At 41.6% G+C, this 24,724-nt stretch overlaps 1 protein-coding gene across 11 annotated transcripts in view; it reads left to right on the plus strand.

Moving 5' to 3' along the window:
- rab3ip (RAB3A interacting protein (rabin3)) overlaps positions 1–24,724 on the plus strand; it is a 95,518-nt gene that overhangs the window by 54,484 nt on the left and 16,310 nt on the right. For all 11 annotated transcript variants that reach the window (XM_078567882.1, XM_078567874.1, XM_078567873.1 and 8 more), the window contains 3 exons: positions 2,822–3,022; positions 8,573–8,701; positions 9,490–9,602. In XM_078567882.1, the coding sequence (XP_078424008.1) occupies positions 2,822–3,022; positions 8,573–8,701; positions 9,490–9,602 (443 nt within the window). The remainder of the gene's footprint in view (positions 1–2,821; positions 3,023–8,572; positions 8,702–9,489; positions 9,603–24,724) is intronic.

The raw sequence follows: 24,724 nt of genomic DNA on the forward strand, positions 1-24,724 counted from the left end.
AATTCGTATAGAGTTTTTGCTATTTGCTTTATGTATATGTGTAAGCAAAGGTAAGCTAAAACTGCCTCATAAATTTAAATCAAAACGCAGAATACTGTGGATAATAGAAATCTGAACTAAAAACAAAATGCTGGGAAAGACTCAACTGGTTAGGCAGCATCTGTGTAGAGAGAGAAAAACACAGTTAACGTTTCAGGTCTATGCTTTTCAACAGAACTAGGACAAGTTAGAGACTTCATATGCTTTGAGCAAGGAATGGGTGGGAGAAGGACAAAAGGAAGGTTTGTGATAGGGTAGAAAGTAGGAGAGATTGAATTACAGAAAAGTTAGTCCTCCAGGGCCAAAGGGAATAGTGATGGGGCAAGAAAAGAAACAAAAGATGTGCCAAGAGCAGGTGTGCTGCTATCTGAAAGCAAAAATAAGAGCAAAACCAAAACATGCAAAAAGGAAACAAAATAGGGGACAGAGTTAACAGTCTGAAATTATTGAACTCAGTGTTGCACCCAGAAGGCTGTAAAGTGCCTAATTGAAAGATGAGGTGCTGTTCCTGAAGCTTACATTGAGCCTTACTGGAACAGTACAGACCAAGGACAGAGATGTTGGTGTGAGAGCAAGGTGGAGAATTAAAATGACAGGCTACTGGAAGCTGTGTCCTGTTCTTGCCCTGAATTAGAAAACTACTTCAACTTTGACTCCACTTTCCACCCTTCTCTCAGTTTCACATGGTCCATCTCTGACTCTTCCCTTCCTTACCTTGACTTCTCTCTCTTTTTCAGGCAATAGGCTATCAACTAATATTCATCATAATCCCACTGACTCCCACTACTCCCTCGACTACACTTCCTCACACCTACACCATGTAAGGACTCCATTCCATTCTCTCAGTTCCTCCATCTCTTTTGCATCTGTTCTGATGGTGCAACCTTCCACAAAAGTGCTTCTGAGATATTTGTATTTTTCCCTCAATCGAGGATTGCCCCCACCGTGGGTGACAGGACCATCGACTGTGTCTGCCACATTTCCTGCACTTCTGGTCTCACCACTTCCACGCCCTCCCAGAACTACAATAGGGGTTCCCTTGTTTTCCCCTTCCATTCCACCAACCTACATATTCAACGGATCATTTTCCACCATTTCCGCCGCCTTCAGCGTGATGCTACCATGAAACGCATCTCCTCCCCTCCCCTTTTAGCATTCCCTCCGTGAATCCCTGGTCCACTCCTCAGCCACCTCCCTCAAAACCCCGTCACTTTCCCATGGCACCTTTTTCCATGCAAACGAAGGAGATATAACAGCTGCCCTTTTAATTCCTCTCTCCTCACCATCCAAAGCCCCAAACACTGCTTCCCAGTGAAGCAGCAATTTACATTTACTACTTTCAATCTAGTCTATTGTATTCGCTGTGGGGAGATCAAGCACAGATTGGGTGAATGCTTTGCAGAACACCTCCGTTCTGTCCGCAAGCATGATCACGAGCTTCTGGTGGCCTGTCATTTTAATTCTCCACCTTGCTCTCATGCTGACATCTCTGCCCCTGGCCTGTTGCACTGTTCAGTGAGGTTCAACACAAGCTTCAGGAACAGCACCTCATTTTTCAATTCGGCACTTTACAACCTTTTGGACTCAACACAGAGTTCAGCAATTTCAGACTGTAAACTCTGTCCCCCATTTTGTTTCCTTTTCTTTGCTTGTTTCATTTAGCAGCCCACCTGCTCTCGGCACACTTTGTTTCTTTGTTTATTTTCTTGCCCCTTCACCGTTCCCTTTGGCCCTTGAGGACTAACTTTTCTGTCATTCAGTCTCTCCTGTCTTTCACCCTGTTCCAGCCCTTCCTTTTGTCCTTGTCCCACCCGCCCCTTTCTTAAAAACTATTACGTGCCTTAACTTTTCCCAGTCCTGATGAAACATTGGGCCATAACCTCCGACTAGCTTCAGAAAGTGCTGGCCCGCAGGAATTAGAATATTTATTATTTACCTGGTCTTGAAAATTATGTTGACTTCCGTTTGTTGGAGTTGCTTGGGGCCTGCATTGAAAGATTCCTCGCAGGCCCCAGCGAAGTCTAGTTCCAGTGTATTCAAGGAGGCCACGCCCCTTTTTTACAGCATTAGCTGCTGTAAAGCAGTTAATTTAAAGGGCCAGGGAAATTGACAGGCCAGGGAGAAGGTAAGTGTCCGAGGTAAGTAGATAGGATTTGAGGAGGTGGGGTGTCCAGGGGTGGGTTGGGTGTTTGGGTGGAGAGTGGGTCTGGTGGGGGGTGGGATCTGTTGGAGCTTGGGGGTGGATAGGCTGTTGGAGTTTGGGGAGTGTAGGGGGTGTCGGAATTTGGGTGGAGGTGGTGGTGTTGGTGGGGCTGGGGCGTTGGGCGTGGTTGGTGGGATGCGAGGAGTCCCATGGAGTTGGTCTGGGTCTTTACAATAGTAACTTGGAAGATAGAAGAGGTTTTAATTCTCCTAACTTTTTCTGAGTAACTATTGGTATAACCTCAGTGGAACCGTTCAAAGTTTGCGATTTAAACCACATTTTTGGATGGTTCCCAGTGCAGCGCAGTTGTCCAGAGGAAGTGTGCACTTCTGAGCAATTGTCGTGCGAACTCTTACCCTGGAACTTCCCAGAGGGATTCTCCAGTGCACCTTTGGGGTACCCCCCCAAACCCGACGCCGGGGAGCACGAAAGTTACAGCCATTAACCCTGTTTCTCTCTCTACACAGATACTGCCCAACCTGCTTAATTTTTTCCAGCATTTTCTATTTCTATTTGCCACACAAATTTGTTGGACTAAAGAACCAATCATAATTTAGTTATTCTGCATTTATTTTAAAGATTGATGTACTGCAAGCTGAAGTGGCAGCATTGAAAACACTAGTCCAGTCCTCTTCACCAACATCACCTACCAAGGAGCTTCAACCAAATGCAAAAGCTCATTTTAAAAAGGGACATGCTCGAAATAAAAGTACAAGTGCTATGGCCAGCAACAGCCAAGAGCTGAATGTGATGCAACCTATTGTAAGAGATTGTAAAGAGGTAAGTTTTGTTTTTTAAGGTTTTTCAAAAATAAGTTTTGAGTAACATGAGGCCCAACAGCTGATGAGTAATCAAAGGACTCCAATTCAGTGTTCAAAATTACAGTTAAGTCCCACCGTTTGCAGGGGCTACGTTCCCATGAAATCATGCGAAGGACAAAATCACGAATAGCGAACATACTTTATAATATACTTTATAGGCTCCAGCCATTGCAAAATTACTTGTCTGCTGTACATCTGAGCTTTGCTCTTCCAGCTCCAACTCTTCACCTATCTTTCCTGAGCAGTGACATTCCTCAAATTCACGCCCCAAGCATTGAATTCAAGGACATGCTTTTTTTCAGTCATTATAAACAAAAACTCCATCACCGCAACATGTAATTAGAGTCTTAACTTTATGCAGCATATAATTGTTCTGCAGTGCCAGCATGTTATTTAGCAGCTTGGTTTTGAGCTTATTCATACTTCATAAAGAATCTCGATGCACTTTTAACCCTTTTACCCAAACAAATCTATACTTCTGTTTCAAAAAATTTAAAAACTGAAAAGCATTAATCTATGAAGTAGCTCACCAGCTGACTGCCCACCCCCCAACCTATAAAGTATTGTGTTTTCAAATTCAACCATTGACTATCTAAGAAGTCAAACCCTTACTTTTAGGCTCTTTCCCTCATTTGTAATCTCTTGAAGATGCTAAACAGGTATTTTAAAATGAACTTCAATAGAAATCTTTCCAATTTCTGAAAATATTTCGAGGCCAATGCCGTGGGTGGGCAAAGATTTGGGCCATGGTGTGCGATTGAGTGTACAACCTCTTTCACGCTGGTGAACAAATTCGTGAAGGAGGTTGTGAATGGTGGAAATTTACTGTAATTGTAACACCAAGGTTCATGGTGAAATTAATTGGTAACCCCAAGGCTAAACTGACCTTTTTTGGTTTACAAATGGCATCACTCTTAACATGTTACACTAGTCCTCCTCATCCTTCTCAACCTTTGTGTAGCCTGTAGCATGGTCGATTATGGCATCATCCTTCAACGTCTTTCTTCTGTGATGCAGCCTGGTTCTACTCCTGCCTGGCCAATAAAATCCAGAGAAGCAATGGGTTCACTTCCTGATTCCACATTTCCTTTGATTCCATCCACTTACCCCCCACCCACAGAACCAAGGATCTATGCTTGGCCCCCTTGTTCTCATGTACACAGGTTATTACTCAATGATGTTACCTGGCTGAAATTAAGTTCCACATTTACTTTGGCAACATTCAGCTTTTCATCACTATCACCTCTCTCAACCCCTCCACTGCAATTGTGCTGTCAGCCCGCTTTTCCAGTTCTGGATTAGCTGCAACTTCCACTGATTTAAGTGTTGGGAAACCCAAAATCTTTATCTTTGCCTTCGCCAAAAGCACTGCTCTTTTGCCACCGATTCCATTCCCCTTCTTGGCCACTCTTGGGCTGAACCAGCCTGATCGCAAGATTGGCAACCTTTTTGACTCTGATTTGACCTTTTGACCCCATACCCACCTCCATGTCATCGCCCTTCTCTGCAATTACCTCAGCCCATCTGCTAAACCTTTATCTGTAATTTTCTTACCTCCAGAGTCAACAGTTCTGATGCTCTTTTGACATTTCATCTTTCAACCTCTATAAATTTGAACTCTTATAAAACTCTGCTGCCTATATCATAACCCGTGCCAAGTCCTGCTCATCCATCACCAGTGTTCTTGCTGATTAATATTGGTCCCCAGTCCACCAATGCCTGAAATTTAAAATTCTTATCCTTTGTGTTCAAATATCTCTCCTGCCTCTATCTCTATATTTGTGCCACCCTCCGAGAATTCCACTGCTTTCCAACTTTGGCATCTTGTGCATCCTTTGTTCCCTTTGCCTCACCACCTGGGGCTGTATCTTCAACCATTTAAGACCTAAGGTCTGGAATTCCCTCTGTAAACTTTCCCTTCCTCCTTTAAAACCCACTATGGAAGCTTACCCATCTTAATATCTTTGTCTTAGTTTCAACTTATGTCTGATTTATAGTACTGTGAAGCACCTGAGACATTTTCCTAAGATAAAAGCAAAAAACTGCGGATGCTGGAAATCCAAAACAAAAACAAAAATACCTGGAAAAACTCAGCAGGTCTGGCAGCATCTGCGGATAGGAGCACAGTTAATGTTTCGAGTCCAAATGACCCTTCTAGGCTGAGCGTCAACTTGCAGACACTTCCTCCTACCTCTCCCTGGACCATGACCCCACCACTGAACATCAAGCCATTGTTTCCAGGACTGTCACTGACCTCATCTCCTCTGGAGATCTTCCTTCCACAGCTTCCAACCTGATAGTCGCCCAACCTCGGACGGCCCGCTTCTACCTCCTACCCAAAATCCACAAACAGGACTGTCCCGGCAGACCGATCGTGTCAGCCTGTTCCTGCCCCACGGAACTCATTTCTTGCTATCTTGACTCCATTCTCTCTCCTCTTGTCCAGTCCCTTCCCACCTACATCCGTGATTCCTCTGACACCTTACGTCACATCAACAATTTCCAGTTCCCTGGCCCCAACCGCCTCCTCTTCACCATGGACGTCCAATCCCTCTACACCTCCATCTCCCACTGGCTCTCCGCTTCTTCCTTGAACAGAGGTCCGAACAATCCTCATCCACCACTGCTCTCCTCCATCTGGCTAAACTTGTTCTCTCACTGAACAATTTCTCCTTATACTCCTCTCACTTCCTCCAAATAAAAGGTGTGGCTATGGGTACCCGCATGGGCCCCAGCTATGCCTGTCTCTTTATGGGGTATGTGGAACATTCCTTGTTCCAGTCCTACTCCGGCCCCCTCCCACAACTCTTTCTCCGGTACATCGATGATTACTTTGGTGCTGCTTCATGCTCTCGTCTGGACCTGGAAAAATTTTATTAATTTTGCTTCCAATTTCCACCCCTCCATCATTTTCACATGGTCCATCTCTGACACTTCCCTTCCTTTCCTTGACCTCTGTCTCAATTTCTGGTGATAGACTGTCCACCAATATGCATTACAAGCCTACCGACTCCCACAGCTACCTCGACTACAGCTCCTCAAACCCCGCTTCCTGTAAGGATTCCATCCCATTCTCTCAATTCCTTCGCCTCTGTTGCATCTGTTCTGATGATGCCACTTTCAAAAACAGTTCCTCTGACATGTCCTCCTTCTTCCTTAACTGAGGTTTTCCACCCACGGTGGTTGACAGGGCCCTCAACCGTGTCCGGCCCATCTCCCGCGCATCCGCCCTCACACCTTCTTCTCCCTCCCAGAAACATGATAGGGTCCCCCTTGTCCTCACTTATCACCCCACCAGCCTCCGCATTCTTCCTCCGCCATTTCCGCCAACTCCAGCATGATGCCACCACCAAACACATCTTCCCTTCATCTCCCCCCCCGCCCCCCCACCCCCGGCGGCATTCCGCAGGAATCTTTCCCTCCGAGACACCCTGGTCCACTCCTCCATCACCCCCTACACCTCAACCCCCTCCCACGGCACCTTCCCATGCAACCGCAGAAGGTGCAACACCTGCCCCTTCACTTCCCCTCTCCTCACCATCCAAGGGCCCAAACACTCCTTTCAAGTGGAGCAGCATTTCACTTGCACTTCCATCACCTTAGTCTACTGCATTCGTTGCTCCCAATGCGGTTTCCTCTACATTGGAGAGACCAAACGCAGACTGGGTGACCGCTTTGCAGAACACTTTCGGTCTGTCCGCAAGTATTACCCAGACCTCCCTGTCGCTTGCCATTTCAACACTCCACCCTGCTCTCATGCCCACATGTCCGTCCTTGGCTTGCTGCATTGTTCCAGTGAAGCTCAACGCAGACTGGAGGAACAGCACCTCATCTTGGCACTTTACAGCCTTCCGGACTGAATATTGAGTTCAACGATTTTAGATCATGAACTCTCTCCTCCATCCCCACCCCCTTTCCGATTTTCCCCCTCCTTTTTGTTTTTTCCAATAATTTATATAGATTTTTCTTTTCCCACCTACTTCCATTATTTTTAAATGTATTTCCATCCATTGTTTTATCTCTACCTTTTAGCCTATTTCGATGCCTTCCCCCCAACCCTACCCTCACTAGGGCTATCTGTACCTTGCTCGTCCTGCTTTCTACCCTTAATTAGCACATTCCTTTAGATAATATCACCACCTTCAACACCTCTGTCCTTTTGTCTGTGACATCTTTTGGTTATCTCCACCTATCACTGGCCCTCTATCCAGCTCTTCTTGTCCCCCCCACCCCCCGACAAGATTATATTTCATCTGTCTTCTCTTTTTACTTAGTTCTGTTGAAGGGTCATTCAGACTCGAAACGTTAACTGTGCTCCTATCCACAGATGCTGCCAGACCTGCTGAGTTTTTCCAGATATTTTTGTTTTTGTTTTGAGACGTTTTCCTATCTTACTGTTTAAAAAGAGAGTTAGACCTGATTTTGTTCAAGGAAGAAATCTTATTAGGAAATATTTTGATTTTTGCATAACGAATGGAGTCCAACAATCTCTGAAGTTTCTCGTGCTTTGCAGTTGGAAAGAAAGTCTTTGCATTTATGCAGTGCTTTTCAGTACCTTGGCACCAGTGCATTCCTGTGATTTTCTTTGAATGGTACCATTCAATCTTTAACACACATCTGAGAGGTTAGACAGTGCCTCAGGTTATCATCTCATCGAAAACAGCACTTCTGAAAGTGTTGCAATCCCTCTGTACTCCACTGAAGTGTCAACGTAGATAAAAATAAAAATACCTGGAAAAACTCAGCAGGTCTGGCAGCATCTGCGGAGAGGAACACTGTTAATGTTTCGAGTCCGTATGACTCTTCAACAGAACTATGTAAAAATAGAAGAGAGGTGAAATATAAGCTGGTTTAAGCGTGGGGTTGGGGGGGTGGGTGGGGGGGGAACACAGCAGGTAGAGCTGGATAGAGGGCCAGTGATCGGTGGAGATAGCCAAAATATGTCATAGACAAAAGGACAAAGAGATGTTGAAGGTGGTGATATTATCTAAGGAATGTGCTAATTAAGGGTAGAAAGCAGGACTATTTTTATTTTTATTTTTGTTTTGGATTTCCAGCATCCGCAGTTTTTTGCTTTCGTCAACATAAATATATGTTTGAGTCTCTTGAGTAGGTCTTGAACCTGCAATTTTTGACTTGGAGCCAAATATGCATCACTGGGCAAAGACTGTCTTTCTTATCAAAAGTAGTATTAGTTGAAGTACAGCATAGCCTCAAATTTGTGAAAAGCGCTTTCCTAGCTTGGATGAGAAGTTTACATAATTGCAGATACACAAAATCTCTGCTCCAATCCAATCAAAGTAGAGGCATATGCTACAATCTTCACACATTTCATTGTAGCTTTGGCAGCAAATCAAGAGTTCAGTTAACAGTATATGGCAAAGTTTAATTGGAATTTTTAAATAAGTGTTAACAATTAATAAATAAATAAATTTTGAGCTATCCAAAGTTAGAAATTTGCGGTTTGTTTTCAGCTTTACTTACAACCTATTGTGTAAATTTGCAAAAGGTTGATTCGCTTCTGTTTGGTGAATTTAAAGCATGGAAAGAAGAACCAACAATCGATAGAACTTGCTGTTTTTTAGACAGAATCTATAAAGAAGATATATATCCTTGCTTGACGTTTTCAAAAAGTGAGGTAAGAAAGATCACAAATCAACAATATAGTTAAAACTAAAGTCAGTAATGTAGAAACTACAAGGTCAGTAATGCTTATTGTGTAGGTTGTGCTTAAAATTTAAATCTAGGTTTGTTGTTTCGTTTTCAAACATTTTTGATCAGAGGGCATCTTAAGTAGAATGTATTTTAGGCTAGTGGTTTTGGTGCTAGATAGGCAAGCTTAATGTTTTGAGTTGAAATCCTACAATGGCAAGTTAAACTATTTTCTCATTTGTAATTTGTACACCAAAAGTATAACCATGTCGTTAAAAATCTACTATTCACTAATATCCTTCAGAGATTGGACTAAGGCAATCTTAGTCAACTCTGAAAAGTTGCCCTCATCAACCTCAGTGGGCTGCTGCTAAAGTTAGGACCACTGTTCCACATAGGGACAGACCATGCAGCCTATTGAGTCTGTTTTGCCCTTCATTTAGATTATGGATGATCTGTACCTCAAACTTATTTACCTATCTTTAGCCCATAACCTTTGATTCCCTTGCCTAACAAAAAAAATCTATTGATGTGCAAATGTATTGACCTCAATCTTGAAAGCTTCAATTGACTAAGTACACAGCCTTTTCAGGTTCTGGGTGTCTACTATGCAGCCAAACATTTAATTTGAGAGAAGTGTTCATTTTGAGAAGTTTGTTTAGCTTGTAATCCATATGGATATTGAAATTCAAGATGAAACAAATGTTAACTTGCTGTCATAGGTTAAACAAGATTTTTAGGAGATTGTAAAAATTATCTTTCCCTCTTCTACAGCTGGCTTCAACAATTCTTGAAGCTGTGGAAGGTAACACACTTAGCATTGAACCAGTTGGATTTCAGCCTCTCCCTGTTGTGAAAGCTTCGGCACTGGAGTGTGGAGGACCCAAGTAAGTTGAACTTGAATTGTGCTGCTTTTGTTTTTGAATGTTAGTCCTGCACTTATTTTGATTAGATTAGGGGAAAATATGTGCACTTCTTTTTTTCTAAGTTTGAATAATTGATAGAGATCCAAGGCATGATGGCCATTCTTAGTTACTTGTAAGCAGTTGATATCAGAAACCAAATCGCAAGACAAGAATTCATTGTGTTGAATAATTCATTGAATGCAGGAGTACAGCTAGAGGGGTTAATCTGCATCATCTGAATTCCTTGATGAAATTATTAATGGAATTATTGTATTCCTTCAATGTTTCTACTATTTGGCTTTACATATTGCATCAGGGTATTTGTTTAACTTCACCACCACTGGGTATTGGTGCAAGATGTTTGGGGATAACCAATACAAAGAAATTCATCAATTGTACTGCATCAATGGTGGATTCTTGATGTATCGGACTTTATTATGTATCAATGTTTTGAATTGTTCCCAATCTCTAGCATATTAAAATATAACCTCAATATCTATATGTTCTAATACATTAAAATTTTTGGATATGTGCACACTACCTTTGTCAAAAGCTCCATTAAAATCATTTATGTTCGCATTTCTGATGAAACTACCTGTATAGACTCATCATGTTGTAATAACTCTCCAGCCAATGGTGTAACTGTGGACTTCAGTTTTGTTTCCTATCTCCTCAGCCTATAGTGTACTAATATGCTCCAACCAACTCTACTTCTCTGGTTCCCAGGTTACTTTAAGTTGTGTTACTTGTTTGTTACTTGAAAGTGGAAACTGAATTATGCTTGATTCAATTATCCTCCACTTTCTAACCCCACCATTCAATGATTACACCTGGTCTTGATTTCCTATGTGCAATGCCACAGGCAGTCAATTAAAAATCTTGCCTGCATGTGGTTCCTGTCTACAAAATTTCCTGTTATGTTTTTCATTTTTTCTATTTTTTCTATTACTATGACTTGCACCCACAGTTAGAATGTAAGCTGCTTATGTAAATGATTCAGGGTAAATCTACAATCTAGCTATTAAGTGATCTTCACTGCATAAATCACTCGATGCTTTGTGAAAATTACCTCCTGTGTTTTGATCTTAGAAATACTCTAATTGTTTATACCAGTGAGTCACAGATTCTGATTGCTAACCCCAATGAGACACGGTACAAAACATATATAGATGGAGGCTTCCTTTATTTCAATTAGATTTGCTTTTTAAAAAGCATATTTGGACTTTTTTGCTTTCAAAGTTGTTTGAGGATAAACATGTTCAGTTTTGAGATTATTAGGTTATTAACCAAAATGCTAATTGTAAAATCTAACTATTGTTAGAAACTAACATTTAACTTTACTATCAAGACAAGTCTCTAATAAGATAGAGTGGGAAAACTTAGAAATAGAGCACAGCATAGAGTGATGCAAAGGTAGAAGGATTCTGGTAAGCTATGTCAAGTTTTAAAAGCTTCCTGCAGCTAAAAGCCAAAAAACCCTGCTTGTGTAGGCTTAAGGCAGGAGTGTGTTTCTCTATAAGTGACCAGAGGATGTAGAAGCTTCGAGGTACCGTGGTAAATATGAAGGCATCACATAATTATGCAAGGTTAGTAACAGCTACATGAACTATTCTTGGTTGATTAAGTAAAGCATGCCAAACCATGGGGCTAAAGATAATTGGGTAGTGGGAGGAGTTAATTTAGCTAAGAGCCAGGATTGAAGAGGCCCTCCCGATCAGGTTTGCACAGTGGAGAAATCTGGAATTAAGAAAACAAGACAAGGAACAAGGAGAGGGGGTTGGGGTGTGAGTGAGAGAGAAGCTTGAAGATCCAAAGCTGCAAGAACCGAAGTAACCGTGCACACCCCGCCCAGAATAACGCAGGAAGTATAAAACTCATCTTAGACTTTATATCACTGCCTGAGTTTATTGTAATAGTTTACCTGAGAACTTAATAAACTTATTCTGACTTTATTTCATTAATGTCGTCTCATGACTGAACTTTGTTGCCAATGTGTTCCCATAACTATTAGGGTCTCAGAAACCCTAAAAAAAAAACTGCTGTCTTGAGATTTAAGACAGTTTTGTATGTATTCCTGTACATGTTCTGAGGGGACTTACTGATCCATAATATTTAATTGTTTTAATTGTTCAAACAAGGAACCAGCATGTGCTATCCCTTAAAGCTTGCAACGAAAAATCATCTCCTCTCATTATGTTTTCTCAATATTTGATTTATTTTTAAATTTAACATAAGCACTGTATGGAAAGGTATACATGAATTTGAGTTAGAAAAGCAGCTAGTAAAATCAGTGAGATTTTCTGGGCCAAATATTTGTGGAGGAAAAGTAGATGCCTATATTGTTGCTTTCATTATTAGCAAAGATGCTATTTTTTTTAGATATTGGTGGATTATGGAAAGACTTTCCTGTACTCTGTACCTATGCCTGTGATCAGTCATTGGTACCAAAACCATATTCCTATCGATCAGTTCATTTTTAAATTATATAAACTGGTTTCCTGTGGCAATTTAAAAACAGAAAATTCTGGAAATACTCAGCAGGTTAGGCTTCCAGTCGGTGACCTTTCATCAGAAATGGGAAAAGTTAGAGACGTAATGGATTTTAAACAAAGTGAAAGGGAGGGGGGCATGGTAGAGAGCTTGGGAAATAGAATAAATTGGAAGGTCTGCGACAGGGTGGAAGACTGGAGAGATTAAAATGACAAAAGGGACAGTACCTTCTCTGAAACCCTGGTCCACTCCACAATTTCCCCAACAGCGCCTCTTCTTCCTATGACACCTTTTCCATGCAAGTGCAGGAGATACAACACCTGCCATTTACCCCCACCCTCCCCATCACCTAAGGCCTCAAAAGCTCCTTCAGGTGAAACAGTGATTTACGTGTACTACTTTCAATTTTGTAAACTGCATTGTTATGATCTCTAATGTTTTTAATAATTTTTTGAATCTGAAAACCCAGATGTTTACTAAAAGAATGAAGCTACACATTCACAGTTTACACACAAGAATTTTGCTACACCAAAGGTCAAAAGATATGACATTTTTTTATTCATTTATGGGATGCGGGCTTCGCTGGCTGGGCAAGCATTTATTGCCCATCCCTAGTTGCCCTTGAGAAGGTGATGGTGAGCTGCCTTCTTGAACCGCTGCAGTCCATGTGGTGTAGGTACATCCATAATGCTGTTAGGGAGGGAGTTCCAGGATTTTGACCCAGTGATAGTGAAGGAACGGCGATATATTTCCAAGTCAGGATGGTGAGTTACTTGGAGGAGAACCTCCAGGTGGTGGTGCTCCCATCTATCTGCTGCCCTTGTCATTCTAGGTGGTAGTGATCATGGGTTTGGAAGGCGCTGTCTAAGGAGCCTTGGTGAATTCCTGCAGTACATCTTGTGGATGGAACACACTGCTGCTAGTCTGCGTCGGTGGTGGAGGGAGTTTGTGGACGTGGTGCCAATCAAGCGGGTTGCTTTGTCCTGGATGGTGTCCAGCTTCTTGAGTGTTGTGGGAGTTGCACTCATCCAGGCAAGTGGGGAGTATTCCATCACACTCCTGACTTGTGCCTTGTAGGTGGTGGACAGGCTTTGGGGAGCCAGAAGGTGAGTTACTTGTCGCAGGATTCCTAGCCTCTGACCTGCTCTTAAGCCACAGTATTCATATGGCTAGTCCATAATAATTACACTGTCTTACGTTAAAGATAATAATACAATAAACACAATTACTTGTACTCTAAAACAAATGTCTCCACTTTCCTTCTACTTTAAACTGGCGCCCCAAAACCCTCCTTTTTTACCTTGAAATCTTTTCGATCCTTCCTTGCCCAACATTCCGACTCAGGCAGGGCAGCACGTTCCCGGGGCCTTCTTTCAAGGGCTTCAGAGTTGGACACAAGGAGGCGACACCCTTTTTTTTATGGCATGTGGGCGTTCCGTTTGGATGTGTACAACAGTTAACCAGAAGCTTGAGGTGGTTTTAATTCTAACTTTTTCTGGGCAACTATTGACATAAGACAGTTGGACCCATAAAAATTTGTGATTTAAATAGCATTTTCAGATAGTTCCCAGTGCAGGGCAATTGCCCAAAGGACGTTTGCACCTCGTGGACAATTGCCATGAATAACCTTACCTGTGAACTTATGGGGCCAGGAGAGTTCCTCAGTGCATCTCCAGTTACACTGCCCTGGAGCTCGGAAGTTACGGCCCATTAACTCTTGTTTCTCACTCTAATGATGCTGCCTGATGTACTGAGTATTTTTAGAATTTTCTGTTTTCATTTCAGATTGCAGTTGTTTTTATTTCAGATTTCCAGCATCCACAGTTTTTTGCTTTTGTATTAGGTTTCCTGTGGTGTTAGTCATGAGTAGCTCAAGCCAAGGGCATGCATAGAATGCTGAAAAAATAACCTTGATAATGCTTGTTGAAAGTCATGTCAATGAAATTAAGGCATTTGGCATGTTTGTACCTATGCCATGTGGCTGATGTAAAATTTTTAATCTGGTAGATTTGTATCCAGGTTGCATTAGTATGTTTTGTGCAGGAATTGACTATTATAACTGGCTGATTACATGAACAATTGACCAAGTGACATTTGATCTCAAATTCATAAGTTCAATAGCAATTTTAAAGCCACTGTTTTCAAAGCTTATGAGAATATTTTTATATTTGCATTGCTTATTTAAATAGCTTGACATTAAATTTAAACATCTGCTCCCTCCACAAATTTGTGTACTTGGCTGCAGTGTGTTCTTTCTACAGCATGCATTATAGCACCTCACTAAGGCTTCATTGGCAGCATCTCCATAACCTGTGATCCCCACCACTTAGAAGGACAAGGGAAGTAGATGAATGAGACATCATCCCCTCCAAGTCTCATACCAATCTCACGTGGTCATACATTACCATTTGCTCATTGTTGCTGGGCTGGATACGTGGAACTCCCTATCCAGCAGCATTGTGAGAGCAAACCAAATACTTTGACTGCAACAATTCAAGATAACAGCCCACTGCCAGCTTCCCAAAGGCAATTAAGATTGGACAATAAATGCTGACCTTGTCAGCATTGTCCATATCCCAAGAATGATTTTTTAAAAATTACATAATTGATTTCAACCTCCTGTGCCGGTGCCCCAGGTGCATTTGCGTGTTCCTCACTCATTATTCTAAATTGTATTTTGTAATGTACCACTTTTTACTGCTGCTTTGTATTTGGCTGTATATTTGGACTCTTGGTTTACATACATTTGTATAATCTTGGGTTCTATTTAATTTAATATGCACCATTTGTAGCATGTATGTCATAGCATGTAGAACTTTTTCTTAAAAAGCTGAAATAGTTTTAAAAATCTGCAGAACAAATTTCGATTCATGAAAATGATTTGAACCTTTCTACATATGAAATGAAGTAAGTCTAAAAAATTAACCATGGTTAAAGAGACACTTTTTTTTATCAAGGATGAATAGCTTTTCAGACTTTGTACATTTAGCAAGTTCTTGTAACATTTCCTGCACATACTTTAGATCCCACTTAAAGCTGGTCTGTTCTAGTTCATGGCTTTAAAATTGTTGCATGCTACAGATATTTCCAGTGATTATGTTGTTAAAAGCCTGTTTTTGGTGTCTTCCTTTGTTGCAAAACATTACATAGTTGTTTTTAGTCTGAGTACAGGAGGTCAACCATTTCAAGATAATCCATTTAATCCAGGGCATTGAAGCTTGATTCATTGTGCACAGATGCAGACTCTGCTTGGAGTTTTGCTCAACATCTTCCACTCTAGATGAAATCCAGTTGGAAATATTTATGAACAATTGAGGCGCAGTCTGGGTCACTCGAGTTTGCCGTGGAAATAACTTGAGTTATATAGGCCAGGAGTATCCCGAACTTGACCTTTAGTTTCAACACGAGTTAGAAACAGGAATAGACCATATGGTCCCTCGAGCCTGCTCTGCCATACAGCATTGTCATGGCTGACCTTCGGCCTTTAGTCCACCTCCTTACCGCTCCCTCATGTCCCTTGATTCCTTGAGAGGCCAAAAATCATCTATCTCAGCCTTAAATGTATTCAACAATGGAGCATCCACTTAACTTGGCATAGAGAAGTCCAAAGATTCACAACTGAATGAAGAAATTTCTCCTCATCTCCGCCCTAATTGATCAGCCCCTTATCATGAGACTCTGCCCCCATGTTTTAGATTCCCTGGGCATGGGAAACGACCTCTGTCCACCCTGTCAAATCCCTTCAGAATTTTGTATGTTTCAATGGGACTATAGGCCCAATTTACTCAGCCTCTCATCATAGGACAATCCCCTCATCCTTTGCAGCACTGCCTCCACTGCAAGAATACCCCCTCTTCAATATAGAGACCAGAACAATGCACAATACTCCCAAGTGTAATCTCACCAAAACCCTCTACAATTGTAGCAAGACTTTTTTACTCTTTTACACCAAGCCGCTTGCAATAAAGGTCAAATATGCCTTTCCAATTGCTTGATATACCTGCATGCTAACTTTGTTCTTTGTATGAGTACACCCAAGTCCCTCTGAACATTATCATCATTTGCAAGTTTCACGCCTTTTGAAAATAATATTCTGCTTTTCTATTCCTACTACCAAAGTGAATAACCTCTCCACATACTCCACTTGCCACTCTGTGCCCACTCACTTAATCTGTCTGTAACTCATTGCAGCCTCTATGTGCCCTCCTCATAGCTTATATTCCCACCTAGCTTTGTCATCAGAAAACTTGGATATATTACTTCAGGTCTCTTTGCCTAAGTCATTAGCATAGATTACAAACTGCTGAGACCCCAGCACTGATCCTTGTGGCACTCCACTATTTACAGCTTGCCAACTTGGAAATGCCCTGTGTACCCCTGTTCTTTGCTTACTGTCTGTTAACCAATCTATCCATGCTAATATACCACCCTCAACTTGAGTCCTTTTTCTTTCATATTGACCTTTTGTGTGGCATCTTATTGAATGCCTTTTGGAAATCCAAATATATTACATTATCTACTTTCTCTTTAACTACCCTACTAGTGACATCCTTAAAATACTCTTAATTAAATTTGTCAAACACTATTTCTCTTTTGTAAAATGCATGTTGACTTTGCCTAATCATACTAGGATTTTCCAAGTGCATTGTTAATGCTTCCTTAAGAGATTCCAGCATTTTCCTGAAAACTGATGACAGGCTAAATGGCTTCCTGTTTTCTTTCTCCTCCCCCTCCATTAGTGTTGGGGTGCTGTAATTGGTTTTGGAACCTCTAGCTTTAGGATACCAATGTGTCCTTGGCATTGCCCAAAAGAATGGAACCAATGGCATCACGTTTTCAGATTAGAAAGCAAAGTGGTATAACATGGATGTGGATTAAGGGTTCCTTCTCCATTTGGTCTTTTTTTACCAAAGAGCAATGCTTCAGGGACTAGTTGCCCCCTCCTCCCAGTTAAATCAGTTGACTGAGGCTTCCAACCAAAATGCATACTATAATGACCTGAATTTTGCTGTCAGTTGTGAAAGAACAGCACTTCTGTTCACCCTGTTGTCTGTTGCCCATAATGTTTTTTTGCAGGCTTTAGAGCTCTAATCTGGCAGCTGATCCAGTGTGGTGCCCTCTGAGCAGAGCAAGAAAGAGGCTCTTCAAGAAATCAGATTGATGAATACTTAGTGACCTGTGAAGAGTCTAAACCAGGAAATATAAATTAGACATGAATCATGTACAGCAAGCAAAGTAAAGATGGGATTAATAGAAATAAAAGAGACAATTTAAGTTTTTAAACATCTCCAACAATTTTCTTTTGAGGGAAAGGAACTCCTCACTTGTATATTTTTCAGAGCTGGAAAAGTGGTTTGGTAACCATCATCATTTGTCATGCTGTTAAAAATCACGCCACTCCTCTTCAATGCATTAGCTCAAAATTTTCAACCGCCTTTAATTTGGAACTAGTGGTCAAGCATCTCAAGCAGTTGCATTCGTTTTCCGGCCGAGTATATCGACCAGGACTGCAACAGTGCACCCAGTGGAGGAGCGGGGTATCTCTGACAGCAGCTTCTGGATTTCCACACGTGCAGACACCAGCTGCCGGATTTTCAATCCAGGATTGGGAACCTGATGCCTAGATCATTGCTGGGTCCCAACCTCTCGCTGCAGTGACACTATTTTGATATGCAAAGGCCATAATTGGGCTAGAAGCGAGTTCAGCATCCAATTAGTGGTGCCCAACGCTGCCTGAAGGCGGGAACTAGCTTTGGAGGGCACTTTTCAAAAGGCAGACTACAGCCATCGCTGGGCTTGGCTTGCTTTGCAGAATAGAGCTAGCCGGATAGCAGAGGGCCAGCAGCCTCACGGTCCAGATAAGTGCCCAAGCACTCATTCATAAGGTAATTAATCTGCTCTGCTCAAGTGATGGCAACTTTGTGCCAGTGCATGAGCACCTTGTGTTTGACTTTCCCTTTTGTTTCAAGATTTTAATCAGCAGCCACAATAAATAATGACTACGTGTTGTGCACTAAGGTATCCCCGACCATTCATTCTTTTTGTTCTTTGAAAATTTCATTCTGCCCTTCTCTTGTTTGTTAATAAGCTTTTCAATGAGCTTAATAGCCAGTTAATTGGAGGTGTGAGATTGCTGGCCTCACCACCACTCAAGCAGTACCCCTCCCCCCTGCCTGGCAACACTGTGGACAATTGAAAATCTAGTCATAGTAGTTGTTCTTAGATTTACCCAGCCTCACCATTATTCTTATCACAAAATTTGACCAATGTTTTTGGAAATGTGGTGGGTGATTATCTGGTTAGGAATGAGATTGAGGGTTATATGGATCATTAGAAAACCAGTCCTAAAAATAAGTTTCTCGCTGTTGCCATCTGAATTGCACAAAGGCCAATAAATAGTTCAACATCTAATTAGACACAAGGTGGTCCATTCCTCTATTTCTAGGTGTTACAGTAGCAAGCAACAGTTTACCAAGACCAATTTAACTAGCTTGAGTTTCTTGAGGTAAAAGAGAGGGTAGATGTGGGTTGGTGTGGTGTACATGGACTTCCGAAAGGCATTTGATAAAGTGCTGCACAAGATTTATAAGCGAAGTTAGGGCTCGTGCAATTCAAGGGCAGTTCCAACATGAATACAAAATTACCTGACTGGAAACATAGTGGTGAATGGGTGTTTATTAGACTGGAGGAAGGTTTATAGTGGGGTTCCCAGAGGCCGGTGTTAGGACTCCTGCTGCTCTTTATATGTTAATGACCTAGACTTTGGTGTACAGGACACAATTTCAAACTTTGCTGATGACACAAAACTGGGAAGTATTGTGAGCTGTGAGAAGAGCGTTAAACTTCAAGAGGGCATAGACAGGTTGGTGCAATAGGTGGACAAGTGAAATTTAATGCAGAGAAGTATGAAATGATTCATTTTGGTTGGAAGAATGGGAAAGGTAATATTAAGGGTTCAAGTGGGTGTAGGAGCCGAGAGACCCGGGGGTATATATGTATAAATAATTGGTGGCAAAGCACTCTTTTAACCAAGAGTGTTGGTTAAAAAACCAAATACAAATACTGGGCCTTATAAATAGAGGGATAGAGTACAAAAGCAGAGAAGTTACAATAAACCTGTATAATTCACTGGTTTTACCTCAATTGGAGTATTGTGTCCAGTTCTGGGTTTCACATGTTAGGAAGGATATGACGGCATTAGAGAGGGTGCAGATAAGATTCATGAGAATAGTTCCATAGATGGAGAAGCTGGGACTGTTCTCCTTGGAGAAGAGGTTGAGAGGAGATTTGATAGAGGTATTCAAAATCATGAGGTGTCTGGACAGATTAGATGGGGAGAAACTGTTCCCATTGGCGTTGAGGCTTAAGAACCAGAGGACACTGATCTTGAGGTGATTTGCAAAAAGAGCAATGGTGATATGAAAATCTTTTTTATGCAGTGAGTGATTCGGACCTGGAATTCACTGCCTGAGTGTGTGTGGAGGCAGATTCAACTAGAGGAAATATATGTGACTTTTTCTGAAGAAATATCCTGGAATAATGTGCTTGCTTTTGATGAACTTTATAAAGAATAAAGAAAGACTTGGATTTATACCTTAAGATTTTAGTTTATGAAAGATAAAGTGCTTTACAGTTATTGAAGAACTTTTGAAGTGTGGGCACTTTTTTGATGTAGGAAACCCGGCAGCCAATTTATATAGAGCAAGTCCCACAAACCGCAATGTAATAATGACCAGATAAACTGTTTAAGTAATCACTTCTCTGTATAGTGGATGGAGAGCTGAAATTGTAACATAAGTTTTTTGCACTTTGCGTACGTATACAGTGATATTGAATCTTTCTCGATCAACTGATCCTCTAGAAAACCAAAATTGACTTTGCCACTGAAGTAAACCCTAGAGAGGTAGTAAACAAAATATTTGCACAGAAAATTTTGTTTTATTATGAACAATCGTTTTCAGGTAATCTACGAGGCTTAGTAATGAAGCTGCTGGACATCTAGATTAACAGGGCTGGAAGTTGTGAATTCATAAGCAAGAATGGTACTTCAAAATTATTTAAAGTTGTAGCTAAAAAACCATTTTTAAAAAAAAACTTTCGCACCAAGGCATGTTGAATTGGGTTCACTGATTTGTCCTTTATTCACTCATTGGTTTGTTATTGAGTGCGCTGATCATTGAGAAAATAAACCAGTGTTGAGAAACCTATATTATGTCTTAAGGGTAGTTCAAAAATTTTAGTCATGTGTGTCCAAAACCGTTGAGTACAGTGGAAACTAATGAAAATTTGGGCTCTGGTTAGCTTATGGCAGATATCTTATCCGAAAGACTGCACCTCCAACAATGCTATACTGAAATATTAACCTAATTTTGTACTTCATCCTGGAATGAGAAGGTTGTAGACTGAAGTGCAACGAGGCTTGAATGCTGCAACTTGGCCATGGCTGACACTTTATTATTGTCTTAACTTTGGATATTGCTCAGGCTCCAAGCTGGTCTGAAAGTCTAACTCTTTAGAACCTCACTATCTGATTACATACAATAAAATAATTATCATTGTTTCTCTTTCATCCACATGGAAATAATGTCAGGTTACTTGCTATCAGTATGGACTCATTATTTAAAGAAATCTAGCTTCTACCTACGAAGCTTCCTATAGTCTATTCTTTCTGATCTATCAGTATGATTGGAGGATTTGTTTACCACTGTATTTAATTTCTATTACTTGAGGACCATTGCTGTCAATTCTGGGTAAGACCTAACCCATAACAAGCCATACTGTGAAATAGAATGGGCAAGATCAGCAGTGATCTAAAATGATAGAATAATTACAGCAGAAAAGGATACCATCAGGTTTAACTAATTTGCTAGAGTTTTTTGAGGAGGTAACAGAGAAGGTCGATAAAGGAAACGCAGTTGATGTATATATGGAAGAGTGTGCTCTGCAGTCACCGTCGCCATGAAGCAGTCTGGGAAGAGTGTCCTCTGCAGTCACTGTCGCCAAGTGAAAAAAAAGTGTGACATCACAGGAAAACTGTAAGTTCATTGGTTGGTAAGTAACTGCTAGTTTGAACTACCTGTTCTAAGTTGATTTCAGATTAAAGGTGACTACTGGGGCCCAGGATCGGAGGCCTAATACTTCAGCTTCAACTCAGAAGAGAGAGCGAGTTCCAGTTAATTTTTAAAAATGCATTTTGAATCTCTCTTCTAACTTGCTTTCAGATTAAAGGCAAATAGGATAATTATTTTACAGATCGATGATCTAAAGACCAGTATGAAATTTAAAAACAAATTGAAAAACTAATTAAATAAAATAGAGATGCAGGGCCAAGCGATGTGTTGTAGCTGCATGATGTGGGAGCTGGTGGACCCCATTGTGGTTCCTAGTGACCACATCTATAGCAAATGTTGGTTACTCGAGGAACTCCGGCTTGATGAGCTGGAGTCTGAGCTTCGGACACTGCGACACATCAGGAAGGGGGAGAATTACCTGGACGCTGTGTTTCAGGAGACAGTTACACCCCTTAGATTAACTACCTTAAATTTGGCCAGTGGTCAGGGACAGGAGAGTGTGACTATGCGTGAGGCAGGTAGAGGAATCCAGGAAGTAGCACAGCAGGAGCCTCAGCCTTTGCCCTTATCCAACAGGTTTGTGATTCTTGTTCCCTGTGTGTACGAGAGCAGGGACTGTAGGGAGGATGAGCAAACTGACCATAGCACCGTGGTACAGGGAGCCATTCAAGTGGGGGGAGAAAAGAGAAATGTAGTTGTAATCGGGGATAGTATAGTTAGGGGAATAGATACTGCTCTCTGTAGCCAGGTTCAAGAGCCCCGAAGGCTGTGTTGCCTACCTGGCGCTAGGGTTAAGGATATCTCATATGGGCTGCAGAGGAACTTGGAGTAGGAGGAGAAAGATCCAGTTGCCGTGGTCCACATAGGTACCAACGATATAGGTAGACCTAGGAAAGAGGTTCTGCTGAGGGAATACGAGCAGCTAGGGGCTAAATTAAAAAGCAGAACCAAAAAGGTAGTAATCTCCGAATTACTACCTGAGCCACAAGCTAATTGGCGCAGGGTCAATAAGATTAAAGAGGTAAATGTGTGGCTCAAAGATTGGTGTGGGAGAAATGGGTTCGAATTCATGGGACATTGGCACCAGTACTGGGGAAAGAGGGAGCTATTCCATTTGGACGGGCTCCACTTGAATCATGCTGGGACCAGTATCCTGGCGAATCGCATAACTAGGGTTGTAGATAGTGCTTTAAACTAAATAGTTGGGGGGAGGATTCAGTTGCATGGAAGTATAAAAAATCAAAGTTTAAGGAGTGGGTAAGAGTGCAGGTTAGTGACAAGGCTGATTGTTACCAAAAAATGAAAGGAAGGGACAGTGTGTGTGAATGCCATATTGCACCAAAGAATCATAAGAGTAGGGAACGTTGACAGTAGGGCAAACTTAAAGGCTTTGTAAAAACAAAAAACTACTGCGGATGCTGGAAATCCAAAACAAAAACAAAATTACCTGGAAAAACTCAGCAGGCCTGGCAGCATCGGCGGAGAAGAAAAGAGTTGACGTTTCGAGTCCTCATGACCCTTCAGCAGAACTGAGTAAAGTTAGGAGAAGGGTGAAATATAAGCTGGTTTAAGGTGGTGGGGGGGTGGGGAGGGAGAGAAGTTGGGGGGTGGTGGGAGGGTGGGTGGTTGTAGAGACAAACAAGCAGTGAAGCAGTGAATCACTGCTTGCTTGTCCCTACAACCACCCCCACCCCCCAACTTCTCTTCTTCCCCCCCCCCCCATCAACCTTAAACCAGCTTATATTTCACCCCTCTCCTAACTTTACTCAGTTCTGCTGAAGGATCATGAGGACTCGAAACGTCAACTCTTTTCTTCTCCGCCGATGCTGCCAGACCTGCTGAGTTTTTCCAGGTAATTCTGTTTTTGTTAAAGGCTTTGTATCTGAATGTGCGTAGCATTCAGAATAAAACTAATGAGTTAACAGCGCAAATAGAGATAAGTAGGTATGATTTGGTGGCGATTACTGAGACGTGGTTACAGGGAGAACAGGTTTGGGAGTTGAATATCCAAGGGTACTCAGTGTTTCGGAAGGATAGGCAGGAAGGAAAAGGAGGTGGTGTAGCTTTGTTAGTAAAGGAAGAGATCAGTGCTATAGTGAGGAATGATATAAGCACTGGGGAGCAAAACGTAGAGTCAGTCTGGGTAGAAATAAGAAATGGCAAGGGAAAGAAGTCTCTGGTAGGAGTAATCTATAGGTCCCCAAACAGTAGTTCAGCAGGAGGGCACAGTATAAACCAAGAAACACTGGGAGCATGTAAGAAAGGCACGGCAATAATCATGGGTGATTTTAATATGCATATAGACTGGACTAATCAAATTGGCAAGGGTAGCCTCGAGGGAGAGTTTATAGAGTGTATTAGAGATTGTTTCTTGGAGCAATATGTTGTGGAACCAACCAGGAGCTGGCAATTCTGGATTTGGTTTTGTGTAATGTGATGGGATTAATTAATGATCTCATAGTAAAGGATCCTCTAGAGAAGAGTATTAATAGCATGCTAGAATTTCAAGTTTGAGAGCAAGAAACTTGAGTCCCACACTAGTGTTCTGGAGTTAAACAAAGGTAACTACATAGGCATGAGGGCAGATTTGGCCCTAGTGGACTGGGAAGGAAGACTACAAGGTAGAACAGTTGATGAACAGTGGCAGATATTTAAGGAGATATTCAATTCCTCCCAAGTGAAATATATTCCAAGGAGGAAGAAAAATGGTAAGAGGGGGAAAAAGTATCCATGGCTAAGCAAGGAAGTTAAAGATAACATAAAGGCAAAAACTAAGGCACACCAAATTGCAAAGGTCAGTGGCAGGCTGGAAGATTGGGAAACTTTTAAAGCTCAACAAAGGGTTAGCAAAAAAATAATAAAAAGAGCAAAGGTAAATTATGAAAGAAAACTAGCGCAAAATGTGAAAACTGATAGCAAAAGCTTCTACAGGTATATAAAAGGAAAGAGAGCAGCTAAAGTGAATGTTGGTCTCTTGGAGGATGAGACTGGGGAGTTAGTAGTGGGGAACCAATAATCAATATTTTGCCTCAGTTTTTACGGTGGAGGACACTGGTACCACCCCAATAGTAACAGGTAGTGCAGAGGGTATAGAGAAGGAGGAACTTAGAACAATCACCATCACTAGAGAAAAAGTGCTGAGCAAACTATTGGGATTAAAGGGTGACAAGTCCCCAGGACCTGATGGCCTACATCCCAGGGTCTTAAAGGAAGTGGCAGCAGAGATAGTGGATGCATTGGTAATAATATTCCAAAATTCCCTGGATTCTGGAAAGGTTCCAGTGGATTGGAAAAATGCTAATATAACGCCCTTATTCAAAAAGGAAGGGGCGGGGTGCAGAAAGTAGGAAACTATAGACCAGGTAGCTTAACGTCTGTCGTTGGGAAATTGTTGGAAATCAGTTTTTAAGGAAGTAATAATGGGGCATTTGGAAAGTCAAAATGCAATCCATCAGAGTCAGCATGGTTTTATGAAGAGTAACTTGTGTTTGACTAATTTGCTAGATTTCTTTGAAGATGTGACAAGCAAAGTGGATATGTGGA

The sequence above is a fragment of the Cetorhinus maximus genome, chromosome 22 (genome assembly GCF_964194155.1).
Source record: "Cetorhinus maximus chromosome 22, sCetMax3.hap1.1, whole genome shotgun sequence".
NCBI lineage: Eukaryota > Metazoa > Chordata > Chondrichthyes > Lamniformes > Cetorhinidae > Cetorhinus > Cetorhinus maximus.